Raw genomic sequence first — 15,251 nt, forward strand, 5'->3', positions numbered from 1 at the left:
TTTAACAATAAGTGATGGTTGATATGTAATAAATATTACTTTAATTAGGAAATATATTATTTTGTATCTGTAGTAACATATTAGTTAAAGGGCATTAATAAAAAAAACAATAAGGACAGTTACCTGTGTTTTTTCCAGCTTTGTCACATACTTTTCTTCCCTTCATTTCTTCTTTTGTCTTTGTTGTTGTCATTCTTTCTCAAATGAATATCCACCATTTCAGTAACAGGTACAATTCCACTAATCCCCTATCCATGTTTTTTCATTGTAAAGAGTTTCATCTATGGCTATGTCTCGAGAACTGAATCAGTCAAATTTATTAGAAACAATTGTATTTCCACAACATACTTATGGATCACATTTTGGGATCGTCTTATTATTCAGTTTCACCACGAGAAAGTTGAGCTTCAGAATGATATTTTTAAAATATTCTCAGTTAGCTATTGTAATGAAATACTTTCAGGTCAGTCAGTCAGTCATTTTCTTGTAAAACCTGAAGCTTTATTTATGTTTATGTTTATTTGTGTAGCTTCTACAACGCGGATGGAAACAAGAGTATGCCATATAATGTGTGTCATTGCAGATGAACAAAACCAAGAAAACAGCCGTGGTTAAGGGGACCGATTCTCCAAGCTTCAATGAGAGCTTCAACTTCAAGGTGGCTCCAGATGCTTTGGACACAACTGCTGTTTGCATCCATATCACAGCTGGGAAGAAATCAGGTATCCATCACTTGACATTTCAGTCTCTCTTCTATCGGACGTTTTCTGTAATTAGTCAAGGCATCTTGCCAGATGTTAATATCAAAATTGTCAGTGTCAAAATATTTGATTTTAAAGTATTGAACATCAAATATCTAAAGTATCTTGGTGCCCTTTAGAATATGTCAATGAAAACGGTGCTGTTAATATCAAAATTGTCAGTGTCATAACAATATTTGATTTTAAAGTATTGAACATCAAATATCTAAAAGATTTTGGTGCCCTTTAGGAACTATGTCAATGAACGTGCAATATTAATGCTGAATAACATTAGGCTTTATGAATGTAGTCGTACAAGTGAAAGGCATAGAAAACATCACTTGGGCTAACACGTTTTACAACTTAAAATGTCGAGGTGCAGACATTCGTAGTATTTACAACCTCAGTATTTCCTATGTTTCCATACCCAAAAAACATGAGGACTAGTCGTTAATCGTTAATGCTGTAATTATACGAAAGATTTAACATCTTATTTCATAAATGGAATTCAATTGTCTGAATAAGAAGTGTATATGGATCAATTTAAAAAAAAAATAAAGGTCAAGATATTTCCTTTAGCTCTAATAGTTTTCATTAATGACAATGATGATATTTTTTTTAAAAGAACAGGCATTTGAACTCGATTTTTCATTATTATTATTATTATTATTATTATTATTATTATTATTATTATTATTATTATTATATTATTATTATTATTATTCAGTAGATGAAGGCTATTCATATGAACTAGCCCCCACGGAGGAAACCATTGACTTGAAATTCAAGCTTAGAAAAGAATATAGGCGTCTCAGTAGCGTGATCGGTTTGGTCTTGGCTGCCACCTCGTGGCCGCGAGTTCGTTCTCGGGCATTCCATTGAGGTGGGTTTAGAGATCTGTATTCTGGTGATAGAGTTCACTCTCGACGTGGTTCCGGAAGTCACGTAAAGCCGTTTGTCCCCCGTTTCTGAATAACCACTGGTTCCATGCAACGTAAAAACACCACACAAACAAACAAACAAAGGGAATGGTGTTCATAAAGGAAGAGGTTTTTTTAGATACCACTTATCAGAAAAAATACAAATATGAATTAATGAATTAACAAATTAAGATAAAAATGTATTAAAATGCAAGGAGAGTAGTATTATTAATATGTTCCAATTGCTCGACCTTAATTCTGGCAGTGTTTCACAGTCGAAATGTAAGAGGAGTAAAGGCCGTCTGGAACTGAGAAGTAGTTCGACAGTGATGCACCTTTATTAAAAAGGAAGGAGATTTGAGCAAATTAATCTGGATAAAAAAAAGGGGTCCAAAATAAGGAAATAGATTGCAGTATCTCGTAAAGAAGAATTACTAACTGATGGCTAAAGTATAATGTTTGTCCTGAGCGACAAGATAACTATGCCAGAATAATCAAGTTGGTATTTCTAAGCAGATGCCAACAGTTCTTAACTGACCTTGAAATTTCAGATGATTTTGTCGTGTATATTATAAGAGAACATTTGTATTTGAAAAACAGTTATGAAATAAAGGTTCATCTCGAAAATAACATCATGTCTGGTGGCTGCTTAAAATTAAAATAGATACCTCAAGCAATAATATAGCGTTAGTAAATCTGTAATATGTCCAAACTGATTTCAAAGCCATTTCAGTTACCGTCGTGTGTATAGTTTGAAAGTCGTTATAACATTATTACCAATCTTGCGATTACTGAACTGTATCATTCAGTGAAACACAATGACCTTGAGATTTGTCGTCCATTTATGTAGAGTTAAAAAATCATGAGGAAGAAACATCATAGAACTCCCATTGCCACTTTCTGTCTCAAAACAGGTCACGGAAAATAAACTTCTGTCCCAAGATTTAATATTCTCGTCTGCCCGTTCAGTTTAATCGAGGAAAACGTTGCGAACGAATCGATCTGTTTTGGTACAATTTGTGATTCCGTTTAATCATTTCTTTTTCGTTTGGCCTAGCTTTCCTATTACAAAGCAACTCCTGATGATTAGAGGAGTTGGTTTTTTTCTTTGCCATTTGTTTTTTGGGGAAATACCAAAAACCTTGGGGGGGGGGGGGGGGGAAAACCCAAGAGCAGTTCACATGTTTTCCCATGTCATTGTTTGTTAGAGCAAACCTGGACCGAGGCATCAGTTCACATTGTTTCTTGTCATTTGTTTGCCACGCAACTGACTGGAGTAGTTCTTCCCATTTTCCCTTGTCCATTTGGTTTTAATGGAACTTAACCAGAGCAGTTCCCATTTTCTTTGTCATGTTTGTTTAAGGAACTAACCTAGAGCAGTTCCCATTTTTCTTTGTCATTTGTTTCAAGGAACTAACCAGAGCAGTTCCCATTTAGCCTTGTCATTTGTTATTAGGCAACTGACGCCGGAGCAATTCGCATTTAGCCGGTTGTCTATTGTTTGTTGGAGCAACTGACCGGAGCAGGTTCTCTATTTGTTTTCTTGTCATTTGGTTAGACGCAAACTGACACCAGAAAGAAAGCAGTGTTTCACATTTTCCTGTCATTTCTTAGGAGCCAACTGGACCGGATAAAGCAGTTTTCGACAGTTTTTCTTGTCCATTTGTTTAGAGCAAAGAACTGACGGAGCAGTTTTTCCCATTTTCTTTGTCATTATTTTGTTAGAGCAACTGACAGGAGCAGTTTCCCATTTTCTTTGTCATTTGTTAGAAGCAACTGGACCGAAACAGTTTCCCATTTTCTTGTCATTTGTTTAGAGGCAACTGACCCGGAGAGGGGGGGAGCAGTTCTCATTTTCTTGACATTGTTTGGTTGGATGCACTGGACCGCAAACAGTTTCCCCATTTTCTTGTCCATTTGGTTTTTTATGAAGCAACTGGGGACCAGGAGGGGCAGTTCGCATTTTCTGACATTTGTTTTTTTAGAGCAACTGGACGCCGAAACAGTTTCCCATTTTCTTGTCATTTTGTTTTAGAGCCAACTGACGGAGCAGTTTCCCATTTTCTTGTCCATTTGGTTGATGAGTAAAAACAACTGACCGAAAACAGTTCCCATTTTCTTTCTTGTCATTGTTTGTTAGAGCAACTGACCACGGAGCGGGCAGGTCCCATTGTTTTCTTGTCATTTGTTTAGAAGCAACTGACCCCGGAACCAGTTTCCCATTTTCTTGTCATGTTTGTTAGAGTCCAACTGACGGAGCAGTTTTCCCATTTTCTTGTCATTTGTTAGAGCAACTGACCCCAGGAAGCAGTTCCCATTTTGCTTGTCATTTGTTAGAGCCCCGGCAACGACCGGTAGACAGTTTTCCCATTTTCTTGTCATTTGTTAGAGCAACTGACCGGAGCAGTTCCATTTTCTTGTCATTTATTATTAAGCGAACTGACGGAGCATCTTCCCATTTTTCTTGTCATGTTTGTTTAGAGGCAACTGACGGAGCAGTTTCCCATTTTTTCTTTGTCATTTGTTAGAGCAACTGACGCCGACAAACAGTTTCCACCATTTTCTTGTCCATTTGTTAGAGCAACTGACCCGGTCAAGCAGCATTCTCCATTTTCTTTGACCGATTTGTTGGAGCAACTGACCGAAACAAACAGTTCCCGATTTTCTTGTTTCATTTTGTTGGAGCCAACTGACCGAAACCAGTTTCACCCATTTTCTTGTCCATTTGTGAGGCAAGCATTGACACCGAAACAGTTTCCCATTTTCATTGTCATTTGTTAGAGCAACTGGACGGAGCAGTATTCCCATTTTTCCCTTGTCATTTGTTAGAGCAACTGGAACCGGGGGGAAACCACGTTCCCATTTTCTTGTCATTTTGTTTTTAGAGCAACTGGACCGTGGAGGCCAGTTTCCCATTTTTCTTGTCATTTGTTAGAGTCAAACTGACCGGAAGCAGTTTCTCATTTTCTTGTCATTTGTTGGAGGCCAACTGGACCGGGGGAGCAGTTCCCATTTTTCTTGTGCATTGTTTTGTTGGAGCCGACTTGACCGTAGGCAAGTTTTCTCATTTTCCTTGTCATTTGTTGGAGCAACCTGACCGGAGGCAGTTCTCCATTTTCTTGTCATTTGTTTAGAGCAACTGACACACCGGAGCAGTTTCTCATTTTCTTTGTCATTTGGTTGGAGCAAACTTGACCGGAGCAGTTCCCATTTTTCCTTGTCCATTTTGTTTGGAGCAACTGACCCGGCAGTTTCCCATTTTCTTTGTCATTTGTTTGATGCAACTGGACCTGGAGCAGTTCTCATTTTCTTGTTCATTTAGTTGAAGGAACTAAAACCATAAGCAGAGAAGTTTCCCATTTTTTTTTGGCCATTTGTTAGAGCAACTGACCGAAACAGGTACTCATTTTCCTGTTCATTTGTTGGAGAAGCACCAACTGACCGGAGCAAGTTCCACCCCCATTTTCTTGTCCATTATTTGTTGGAGCAACTGACCAGAAGCAGTTTCCCATTTTCTTGTCCATTTGGTTTGAGGGCAACCTGACTGGAGCAGTTTCTCATTTTCTTGTCCCATTTGTTAGAGCAACTGACCGGAGCAGTTTCGCATTTTCTTGTCATTTGCGTTGAGGGCAACTGACCGGAGCAGTTCTCATTTTTCTGTTGACAGTTTGTTTTGAGCAACTGACCCCTTGAGCAGTTTTACCATTTTTTTTTGCCCATTTGTTAGAGCAACTGACCGAAACAGTTTCTCATTGTTTTCTTGTCATTTCTTGGAGCAACTTGACTCCGGAGCAGTTTCCCATTTTCTTGTCATTTGTTGGAGCAACTGACCGGAGCAGTTCGCAGGGTCCATTTCCTCGAGTTGGCTGACGAGGATCCACAACCCGTCCTCGTAAAATAAGTTATTGTTCTCAATGTTGGTCTCTTAACTTCTAAGCCTGGATCCTGAACTGTCAAATTAACGTCCAGTAGGCTCTGACGCCGTCCCGTCCTCCCCTGACCCAACCCTACCCTGTTTATCCTGGAGGAATTTTCCATCTATGGCGGCCCAGTTGATACACTTTTCCAGTCATAATTATCCACAATTGGAGAGAGCGCTTTAATGGAACCAACTTCAGAGTCTTATCTTTTAACTTCGTGAAGAATGAACAGCAAATCAACACAAAGAGAAAGTTTTGCACGTTGTACCTGGTTTACCAAAAAAATAAAAATAAGTAATGGAAATGAAAAAAGTAAAAAAAAAAATTATTCAGGTTCACATTGATCAGGTTCCCTTTAATGAATTGCAATTAATTCAGTATCTGGAAATGTTTTCCCGTCTAGTTTTTCATATCCAGCCAGTTGGATAAAACAAAAAGTAGAAAAAATGTTATTTTTGATGGACATACAAAAAAATCTTGTCATTATTTTTAACCATTAATTTAGTGTAACGAGCTTACTGGGTCAACATTTGGGACCGTATTATATTGCAGCTGAACAAAGTGATTTTTTTTTTCTTTGGTGACATATAAATTATAGTTAGTAAATTAAATTGAAAGAAAGCTTGACTACAGAATGAAAGAAGACTCCAACCAAGAAAACGATGAAAAGAGAAAATACAGCTCTCGAGGTTTAGAATTTTTTTAACTTGGTTTTATGAAAAAAATGACAAATTGGAAATCAAACCTCACGAAGACACCCTCCATTAGAGTGAAAACCATAGCTTGTGATAAGCACTATAACCCTTAAAAATTACAAAAAAAAAACAACAAAAACAAACTAAATTTTGTTGATTTGAACATACTTGCAACAGGAAAATTATAGGATCGTAAACAAAACGAACCAATAAATTCTTGAAGCTCATGAATTAAGCCATTCATCTCCTCACGCACAGAACAGTGATTTATACACAACCTGTGTCTGAAGCAGTGGTGAAAATAGCACGATTGGTTTCCAAGTTTCAAGCTGATATCTCTTTGTGCCATGAGTGTTATTTCACGAACTTAATGGATAAGACGAATTTGATATGAGGTTCGGTTCGCTTGGTGGTTGAAAGTTTATTTTGTATCTGTGGAAACCTTTTGGCAGGAGCTCCCTGATTGGGTTGGGTTACAGGATTCCTAGCAACCCCGCTTGAAAAAATGAATGTTTTTATTTGATGGCTCCTGGACTTTAAGACTTGTTTCCATGTTGCTGCTGTTTCAATTGTTTGCCAGTATGCTAAATGAAACTTTCGAACTTTTGCTTGGCGATATTTTGAAAACAGAGAGAGGAAACTGCTTCGTGACCTTGAGAAATCATGCTGAGGCTTTTCTTTAAGAAGCTATTTCCAGGTACTTCGATATAATCATATCTTTTGAATTTAAAAGAAATTGCATTAGCAACGATCAGTACAGCGTTTTAGGTGTCTTTTTCAGAATCATTTTACAGGGAGAAGTAATTTCGACAAATGAATCTCTTTAAAACAATAAGGCATTGACGACACCATTTCCCTCAAGGTCAAAAATATAGGTCCAATTTAAGATTTCTTGTAATTTAGAAAATGAAATACACACACACACACACAACACAAAATCATATATATATATATGATTATATATAGATACTATATATTATAATAGATAATATATATATATATAGATTATATATATATGTACAAATAGATATATAATAGATATCTATTATATAATATATATATTAATATTAGATATATATAGCTACTATATCATATTTATTTATATATATAATATATATATATATATATATATATATATATTATATAATATAAATACACACGCATAACATTACATATATATATATATATATATATATATATTATAATTAGATATGATATATGTGTGTGGTGTGTGTGTGTGTGTATATATAGATATATTATAGATAATATTATATATATATATTAATATATATATATTATATATATAGTATAGGTGGTTTTTAAGGCCAATGATGCCAATGCGATTACTGCCATATAAAGTGTTTTACTTTAGTATTGAAAGAGCGACGAGCTTACAAAATAGACCTCCCCACTTTGATTTTGTTATTACATCCTATTTTTGCTGTCTTTCCTCTATTTCAAATGGTCATTATCTACCCATTTCGTTTCCCCATTGTAAATCTCAAGGCCCACTGATACAGGAGAGGTAATTGAATGTTTTCCAGCGTTTTATAGCTCTGAATAAGCGAATGTTTGTTTTCCAACATTCATATCTGGGGGAGAGGGGAGAATCAATATTTACCAACTTTTGTATCTGGGAAGGATTTAAATGTTTTTTCCCATACATACGTTCAAAGAGTACTAAGGCGAGAAATGCCTCCCTGGTCGCTTCTCTAGTAAGAAACTGAAGAATAAATCCACCCATTCCATAAACTTTTGGATGATGCTCAGTCATTTGTATATATTTACTAATGTTTATTACTCCTTTTTTTTTTTCATTTTTCTTTTCTAAAATGATTTATATTATCCTATAACGGTTAGTTTTAGTAGGTATAAGTTTTTATTAAAAAGAATCAGAATTTAGAGAGTTGGCATGCTCCTTGCTATAATCAAAAGTAGATCCATCCACTGTAAAGTTATTTCTTCATCGAGTATAATAGGTTGTACTGATTAAGTATTTTCCCGAAACAATTATGTTGATCACCTCTTAAAAAGACATTGCGTCCCCTATACTTCTTTGTTTTAGACTTTTGATATCTTCACCAAACAATAGGTTGTACGATGTATTTAATAACAATTAACCTGATCCTTTTCAAAGATTGCCGTCTAATAGTTCTTTGTTTTAGGACTTTTGATAATTTTATTTGGCAAAAGTCAAGATCTCCGTAATTCAATCTATTACTTTAACGTTTTAACAGATAACGTCGTCCGGCCGGGTGCCAGCTGGGCTCGGTTCATCTTCTCGCGGGGCAAAAGCTCTGGAACACTGGGATGTCCGATGCTGGCCAGAAAAGCGCGAGCACGTCAAGCAGTGGTCCAAATGCTACTCTCCTAAATCTCCCCCACGATGGATAACTCATCACCCAATAATACGGACATTAGGATTCTCTCTCTCTCTCTTCTCCTCCCCTCCTCTCGTCTCTAACACCAACTGTCAACAATAGACGGATAGGATTCACTTTTAAATTTAATGGTTTAGGATCTTTACTTTCCCAATGATAATAACCCCTAAAAGATTTTGGGGGTCGTTTTTCTATGACTCATATTTCTAGGGGGTTCAATAAATCTTTATGAATATTTGCCAGGCCTTATTTTGTTAATGTTTTTACGGTCCATCCCCAACGGCGGTTTTGTTCTAGACACACGTCGCAAACTTAAAAACCCATTTGGGTCACTATCTATGTAAAGATCCATAAATGAATAACCTGTTTGAAACATAAAAAAAACACATTTTCCCTTTTCCCCATAATTCAAAAATGGAAACATAGTTTCCTCGTCCCTTTATTTTCTTCCTTTGTCAGACAAGAAAGTTTGGTCTTTCACTTGAAGACCTTAAACCTTTGCTTCTCAAACCCTTGTTGATTGTCCAGAAAACCTTTGGGAGAAGTTAAGGAAGAACGTGAAACTGAACTCACAGTGTAGATCATAGTGTAGAGGTCCTTTTAAAATTCATTTCCATCCCTTAACGACATCTCCTCGCGATGGTCTTAATGTTTGCTCGGGGTATTTTAGCGATCAGTATAACATATCCGAGAACGATAAAAAAAGCTTGAATCAGGTTATTTTTTTCAACCGCCTATTATTTTCATCGGTTCACGGTTCACCCGATTTGCTTTTAATTTTTTGCCTAACTTTCCTAAGTTCGTACATAGAACATAATGTACCGATGAAGAAAGAAATTTCAGCTGAAAAACAAAAAAAAAATTGTAACTATCGTTGCAATGATTATAGGGGAACGTGAATTTGACCAATAACTACTCATCTTTTTGTCAAAAGCACCCAAGCCAGTAAATGCCGAGTTGGTATGTAGCTTGAAATTCAGCAGTTGTCTATTTTTTGGTCCAAAACAAACGATCAGTTTTCCAGCGGCCCTCCATTAGAGAAAAGGCGGGCTGGCTTTGTATGAACTGCTTCTTTCGAGAATTTTAATTATCTTCCTTCAATTCGACAACTGAAGCCGTATCTCAGAAATAAATAATTTTAAGACTTTTCGTGGGTTGGTTTAGATTATCATAATTATAATCAATTATTACTAAATAATTACTTATCTTCAGTAGAAGCGAAACCTATTCACAAAGGAACAAGGCACATCAAAGGGGCCATTGACTTGAAATTCCAAGCGCCCAAAGAAGCGTTCGTTTGCAATTTTCCTTACCGCAAGACCCCACACTGCCAGGCAGTAACTGTTTCATGATAAACCGTGCCAGTGATTTAGTCCATCGCTTCTGGTGTAGATCCAAGTCAGTCTTGAGTCACACAGGATCTTGGCTATGTTTATGGTCACAAACGGGAATAAGAGGCCTAGTGGTGGGGAGTTATGGACCTCGGCCTTGCTAATGGAGACGATTTTACGTACCGAATTTGCTGAAAGGTTTTGGGAGCTATCGATCAATTTTTCCTTGGATGTTAGTTACGGAACATTAAATATTAGTAATTATCAATGTTTTTTTAAATAATTAATACAGAATTTCGTTCAGCTAATTCCTTCAGTTTTCTCTTCCTTCAACATAATTTTCTTAGATAAATAGCGTAGTTCTTAGTTTAGAGCCATTGGTTAATACTACAAATAAGGCATTTTGATTTTTTCTTGCTCCCTCACAAATAGGCAATTAAGTAATTAAGATGTTCAAAACAATAGGTTGCAAATTTCGGTAATTGAAACTATAATGGTCCACTGGAGACACTACTTAAACTCGTTGATTTCCGAATATTTCTTTCCTGCTTTTATTTCTGTTTATCTGGGGAACGAAAGTCTGTGTATTCTTGTTTCATCATCTATAAGAAAAGATGCCTTTTTGTAGTCTCCCAAAAATCGGATCTTTCCTAGAAAAGCGACCCCAGAAAAGGTTATAATGTGGGGTCGTTTTTTCTACGGATCATCCCCAAATTAACAAAAAGCTTATAGTCAACTAAAACACGTCAACAAACGTGTGGAGTACATATTCGTGTGGGTTAAAACCTGTGGGGAGTCGCTATCATTGGTGCCCGTGCACATAGGAGCAAGAGGAAAGCGCTTTGGACAACGCCGGAAAAATGTTATATACTACATACATATATTACTTGTATTATTATATTATATATATATATATATACATATAATATATCGATATTATTATAGATTATTATATATATATATGAGATTCGATATAATATATATAGATAATAGATAGGATATATATATTAACATTCAACTACAGTCCACTTTCTTTTTCCCATTGCATTTTTACAATGATATTCCTTTCAGTTTTAAGTAAATTAAATGCATCATTCATGTTATTGGTGTAATTATTTGTATACACAATATGTTAAAACAGCGCTGTTCTTTCCCAGAAAATAATTTGAATTCAGCTGAACAGTAAATCAGGGAACCTATTGAAATAGTCAATCTAACATTATTTTTTTTCTTTAATCGCAGCTTGCTTTACTTAAATTAAATTGGCATTGGCATCAATGCAGTTCCACTTGCATAATTTTATATAAGTATATATACTTTCACATATATAATATAATTATTATATATATATATATCAATTATATTATAGATAATACCGAAATATATATATATATACTATATATAGATAATATAATATTTATAATATAATATATAATATATTATCTATATATATATAGTATATGATTATACTATATATTATATAATGGTGTGTGTAGTGTTGTGAGTGTGTGTTATAAATGTATTATATATATATATATATATATATATATATTATTCATATATATAGATATACATATATCATATAAAATTTGCTGCCCTCTTGGAAGGAAAATATGTTTGCGAACGCTTCATGGGTCACCTATGTAGGAAAGATCCCACCCAAAATCTCAAAGACCTCTGCACAAATCGTCTCAAAACTTCCTTCATTCACAGCTGTGAAACAAAAAACAAGTCGAATTCTGGTTACAGAATAACACATTTCACATGTCTCTAGTTTGGGAATAGTACCTCTCTAATTAAATTTCGTTAACGAGGTCCTGACAATATCCCCTACATCGGTTTTAGGTGTTCTGTTCTCTCTTTTATAGAAAAGGACTTGAAGAATCGTGTGGTTGCTGCTTGAGGTCCGCGTCAGTTCACACTTCAGACTGTTCGTGATTTAGAATTTATCATGACAAGAAACCTTTGTCTTTGACCTAACAAACTCTGACAGGACCGAATACACACCCATGGCCTTATTTTACACGATGCCTATAAATAGGCTAGTTGTTGTGGACTTCCCAGGGTCCTTGTTGGATGACCACATACTCATTTAGATGTTTCGCAAGTATGGTAAGTTGCCAATACGTGAGACGCCAAAGCTGAAATATGCTATGATTTAGTGCATTTTGGTAATCGTACCTTAGAGTTGGTTTTAATTGAGTCCATTGGCGGTAAAGTGGGTCTGATGTGTATCTTTTGGTTAAGGTAAGAAGATTGATTGTAATAAATTCTAAGATGATTTGTTTCTTTCTTTTTCTTTAGACTGAAATAACAAAAATCATGGGGGGGGGGGGGGAGGGATTAGGGAGGGAAAATAAGGAACTTCTTTTAGTTTTCGGAGACCACTTATGTTCTTTTGTGTAAGGATGTTTTGTTTTAGAAATAAGAAATGGGGATAAGTTTGCTCCTAATAACCAAGAGTTTAATGTTACACAGTCTGTATCTTGATCGATACAACTTAATCTTGATTTACAAAAGGTTCAATTATTTTTTTATTACAGAATCACCCTTTATCTCTTTTGATAGTAAAGCGTAAAATGGAATACGTTTGTAGGACACGTCGGTGCAGTATTATTCCAAGCAAAAGAAAAGGGCCCATGAGGGTTTCATTGTCCGAACCACGGCCTAGCAGTCCCTTATAAACAACTATTACACTTTGGGCCATAAACTAGTGAACAGTACGAGATATAACCTTATCTTGTATCTACTACTTTAATTAACTCGTTCTTCTTGGTGTGGACAGAAGAATGAGGTCATTGGATCGCAAGTCGAGACAAGAAGTTTTGGAATCTGCAATATTGAGTGATTTGAAACTTTTTTTATTTTTTTTTTGTATTATATTTTATAATGAGCTCCCAAATTGCACCCAGAATGTATCAATCGTGTATTTTTTTATAGGTGTTTAGCACTTAATCGAAGCACCTTCATAATGCATTTGATGGATCGTTTCCTAGAGTAGTGACCCCATAAGGGTTTTATTGGTTAATAAGTTATTTCTAGGACTCATATACCTTGGGAGGTTAGTTATCTTTGTAACTATTTGACAGTCTCTTTTGTTTTGTTTTTTATTTTTAACGGTACCCCCCCCCAACGGGCTTGTATTAAACACGGTCTCAAAGGTTGGTAGCAATACCAGGGTTTAAAAATCCTTGTGGGCCCAATCAATACTAGGAGAGATTCACCGTAAAGAATGTGTAGTTTTCCTGTGTTTCCACGCCATCTACCGTCTGTTTCCAAACGTTGCTCTGCAAATGTAAATTGATGTGAAATGTTCCCTTTTTGTTTTGAGGGCGTCGTTTTGATAACAAGTCTCTGTAATTACTAACCGAGAAAAAACAATCCAATATGGAATTTAGCGGATTTTATTTTAGAAACCGTTTTTCACTATTCGGCATTGCACTGGACCAGATGTTATTTTTGTATAAGTCTTTGGGAAATGCTCCCTCCCTTCCCATTTTTCCTTTCGGTTTGCTGACCGGAATACTACTACAGGGCGCACGACTTAGCTTTCTTTATTAGAAGAAGGAATCAACTGTGTTTGAAAAAAACAAAGGGCTGTGGAACACACCCGTTTTCTCCCCTTTAGGTTAAAGGCGGCCTTGGCCTTGTTCCAATCTATCATTACCGCCCTTATTCCTAAGGTTGATCTTGAAAGAAGGCATGCGGTATGTATTCTTTGTGGAAGCAGAGACTCGTGCTACTAATTGAGGAAATGTTTAAAATTATGGTAATTCTTTAATTGATCTTGCATATGCTTAACGTCTACATTATTAAAGAGAAATTTTTTGAACTGAAGTCATGAGTCCTTGTTTTCAAGGTTTAAAACCCGATATTGCTAAACTCTCCTGTTTGTTATGGAAAAGGAAAGGAATACAACCATCACAGAAATCTTGTTTGTAGAAATAAATAAACTTTGTTTTTCATGGCTCACCAATAAACAGCGATTGGGTCATTTCAGAAATGTCGTCATTGCTCTCCTAGTTTTTAGCTTTCATTGAAGCAGTTCTAAGCCTCTATACGCTAGCGAGGCCTTTCCGAAAATCAAATCAAATATTTGAGTTTAAAAGGAACTTTAATTTTATACTAAACGTTTTTCTGTCACTTCTTCTTCTTATTCCGGAAGAATATAAAAGGTGTTTTAAAAAACTAGTGGGGGCCATGTTGTCTTTTTATGACGTACACCCAAATACATATATTTATTTTAACATACACACGCACACACACAAACAACACACTACACATATATATATATTAGGGCTTGTGCCTTGTATGATAAGGCGCCCTATGAGGATATAATGCTTAGACGTTGCGATGAATCATACGCCTAAGTCCGGTTTGGTATTGGCACTTTCCATCTTCAATGGAGTGTTTTGGGGTTTGGTAGATCACTTTAACGAAGTCGGGATTATCTTCTTGGTTTATGACGATTGATCGTGTTTAACCTCATGGTGAGGAAAAAAGGGTTTTTTTTTTTATTTTTTTTTTTTGGTTTTTCCCTTGTAGAAAAAACGAAGTAAGTAAAAAATAGATATAGTATTCTTCTGAAGTTTTACATGCTGAAGAATCAGATATTGATTTGGTACAAGTCTTTCTGAAATAAAACGATAGATTGATCGCATTCCTGCCGAATGATGATGGCTACTTCTGTGTTTTCTCGTCTACATGATAAAGCTTAGGTCAAAGAGATACCAGTTCTTCTAATTGACGATAGCTAACTCTGTTCTGCCTGTCTACCATCTCTGTTTACCAAAGTTTATGAAGGAACAACACGGTAGTTCGAAACATATGAACATACATTACAAAATGACATTAGTTTCATTGAACGAACACGACTAATCCAAATGAAGACAAACCGCTTACAGATCCACGTAGGCCCGTTTGAATTATAGGTTCGCGGTAGTTTGTCCTCGAAGGCATGGGATGCTTGGACCTATTTTTGTTTATAAACAATTGAATGACTACAGGTTGACGGCATGTTATCTTAGCCGTACTTTTATTGTTTATAAACGTCATCTTTAGCGTCTCGTAGTCTGATCACATTTCCCTGCAATCCAATCTGGTTTGACCTCTTTAGTTTTAGAGCTTTTATATATATGGACTAACATTGCCGAATATTTTTATTATGCTAAACACTTCACATTATATATTATAATTATATATATATTTTATATATATAGGGAAATATATATATATATATATGGTGTGTGTGTGTGTGTGTGTTA

The 15,251-nt window shown here is 35.7% G+C and overlaps 2 protein-coding genes across 2 annotated transcripts in view; one reads left to right on the forward strand and one right to left on the reverse strand.

The window, feature by feature from the left end:
- LOC135195234 (synaptotagmin-9-like) overlaps positions 1–880 on the forward strand; it is a 23,832-nt gene extending 22,952 nt beyond the window's left edge. The window contains exon 6 of the mRNA XM_064221502.1: positions 584–880. Within this exon, the coding sequence (XP_064077572.1) occupies positions 584–880 (297 nt within the window). The remainder of the gene's footprint in view (positions 1–583) is intronic.
- LOC135195841 (synaptotagmin-15-like) overlaps positions 1–15,251 on the reverse strand; it is a 682,485-nt gene that overhangs the window by 68,114 nt on the left and 599,120 nt on the right.

The sequence above is a fragment of the Macrobrachium nipponense genome, chromosome 16, assembly GCF_015104395.2.
Source record: "Macrobrachium nipponense isolate FS-2020 chromosome 16, ASM1510439v2, whole genome shotgun sequence".
NCBI classification, from domain to species: Eukaryota; Metazoa; Arthropoda; class Malacostraca; order Decapoda; family Palaemonidae; genus Macrobrachium; species Macrobrachium nipponense.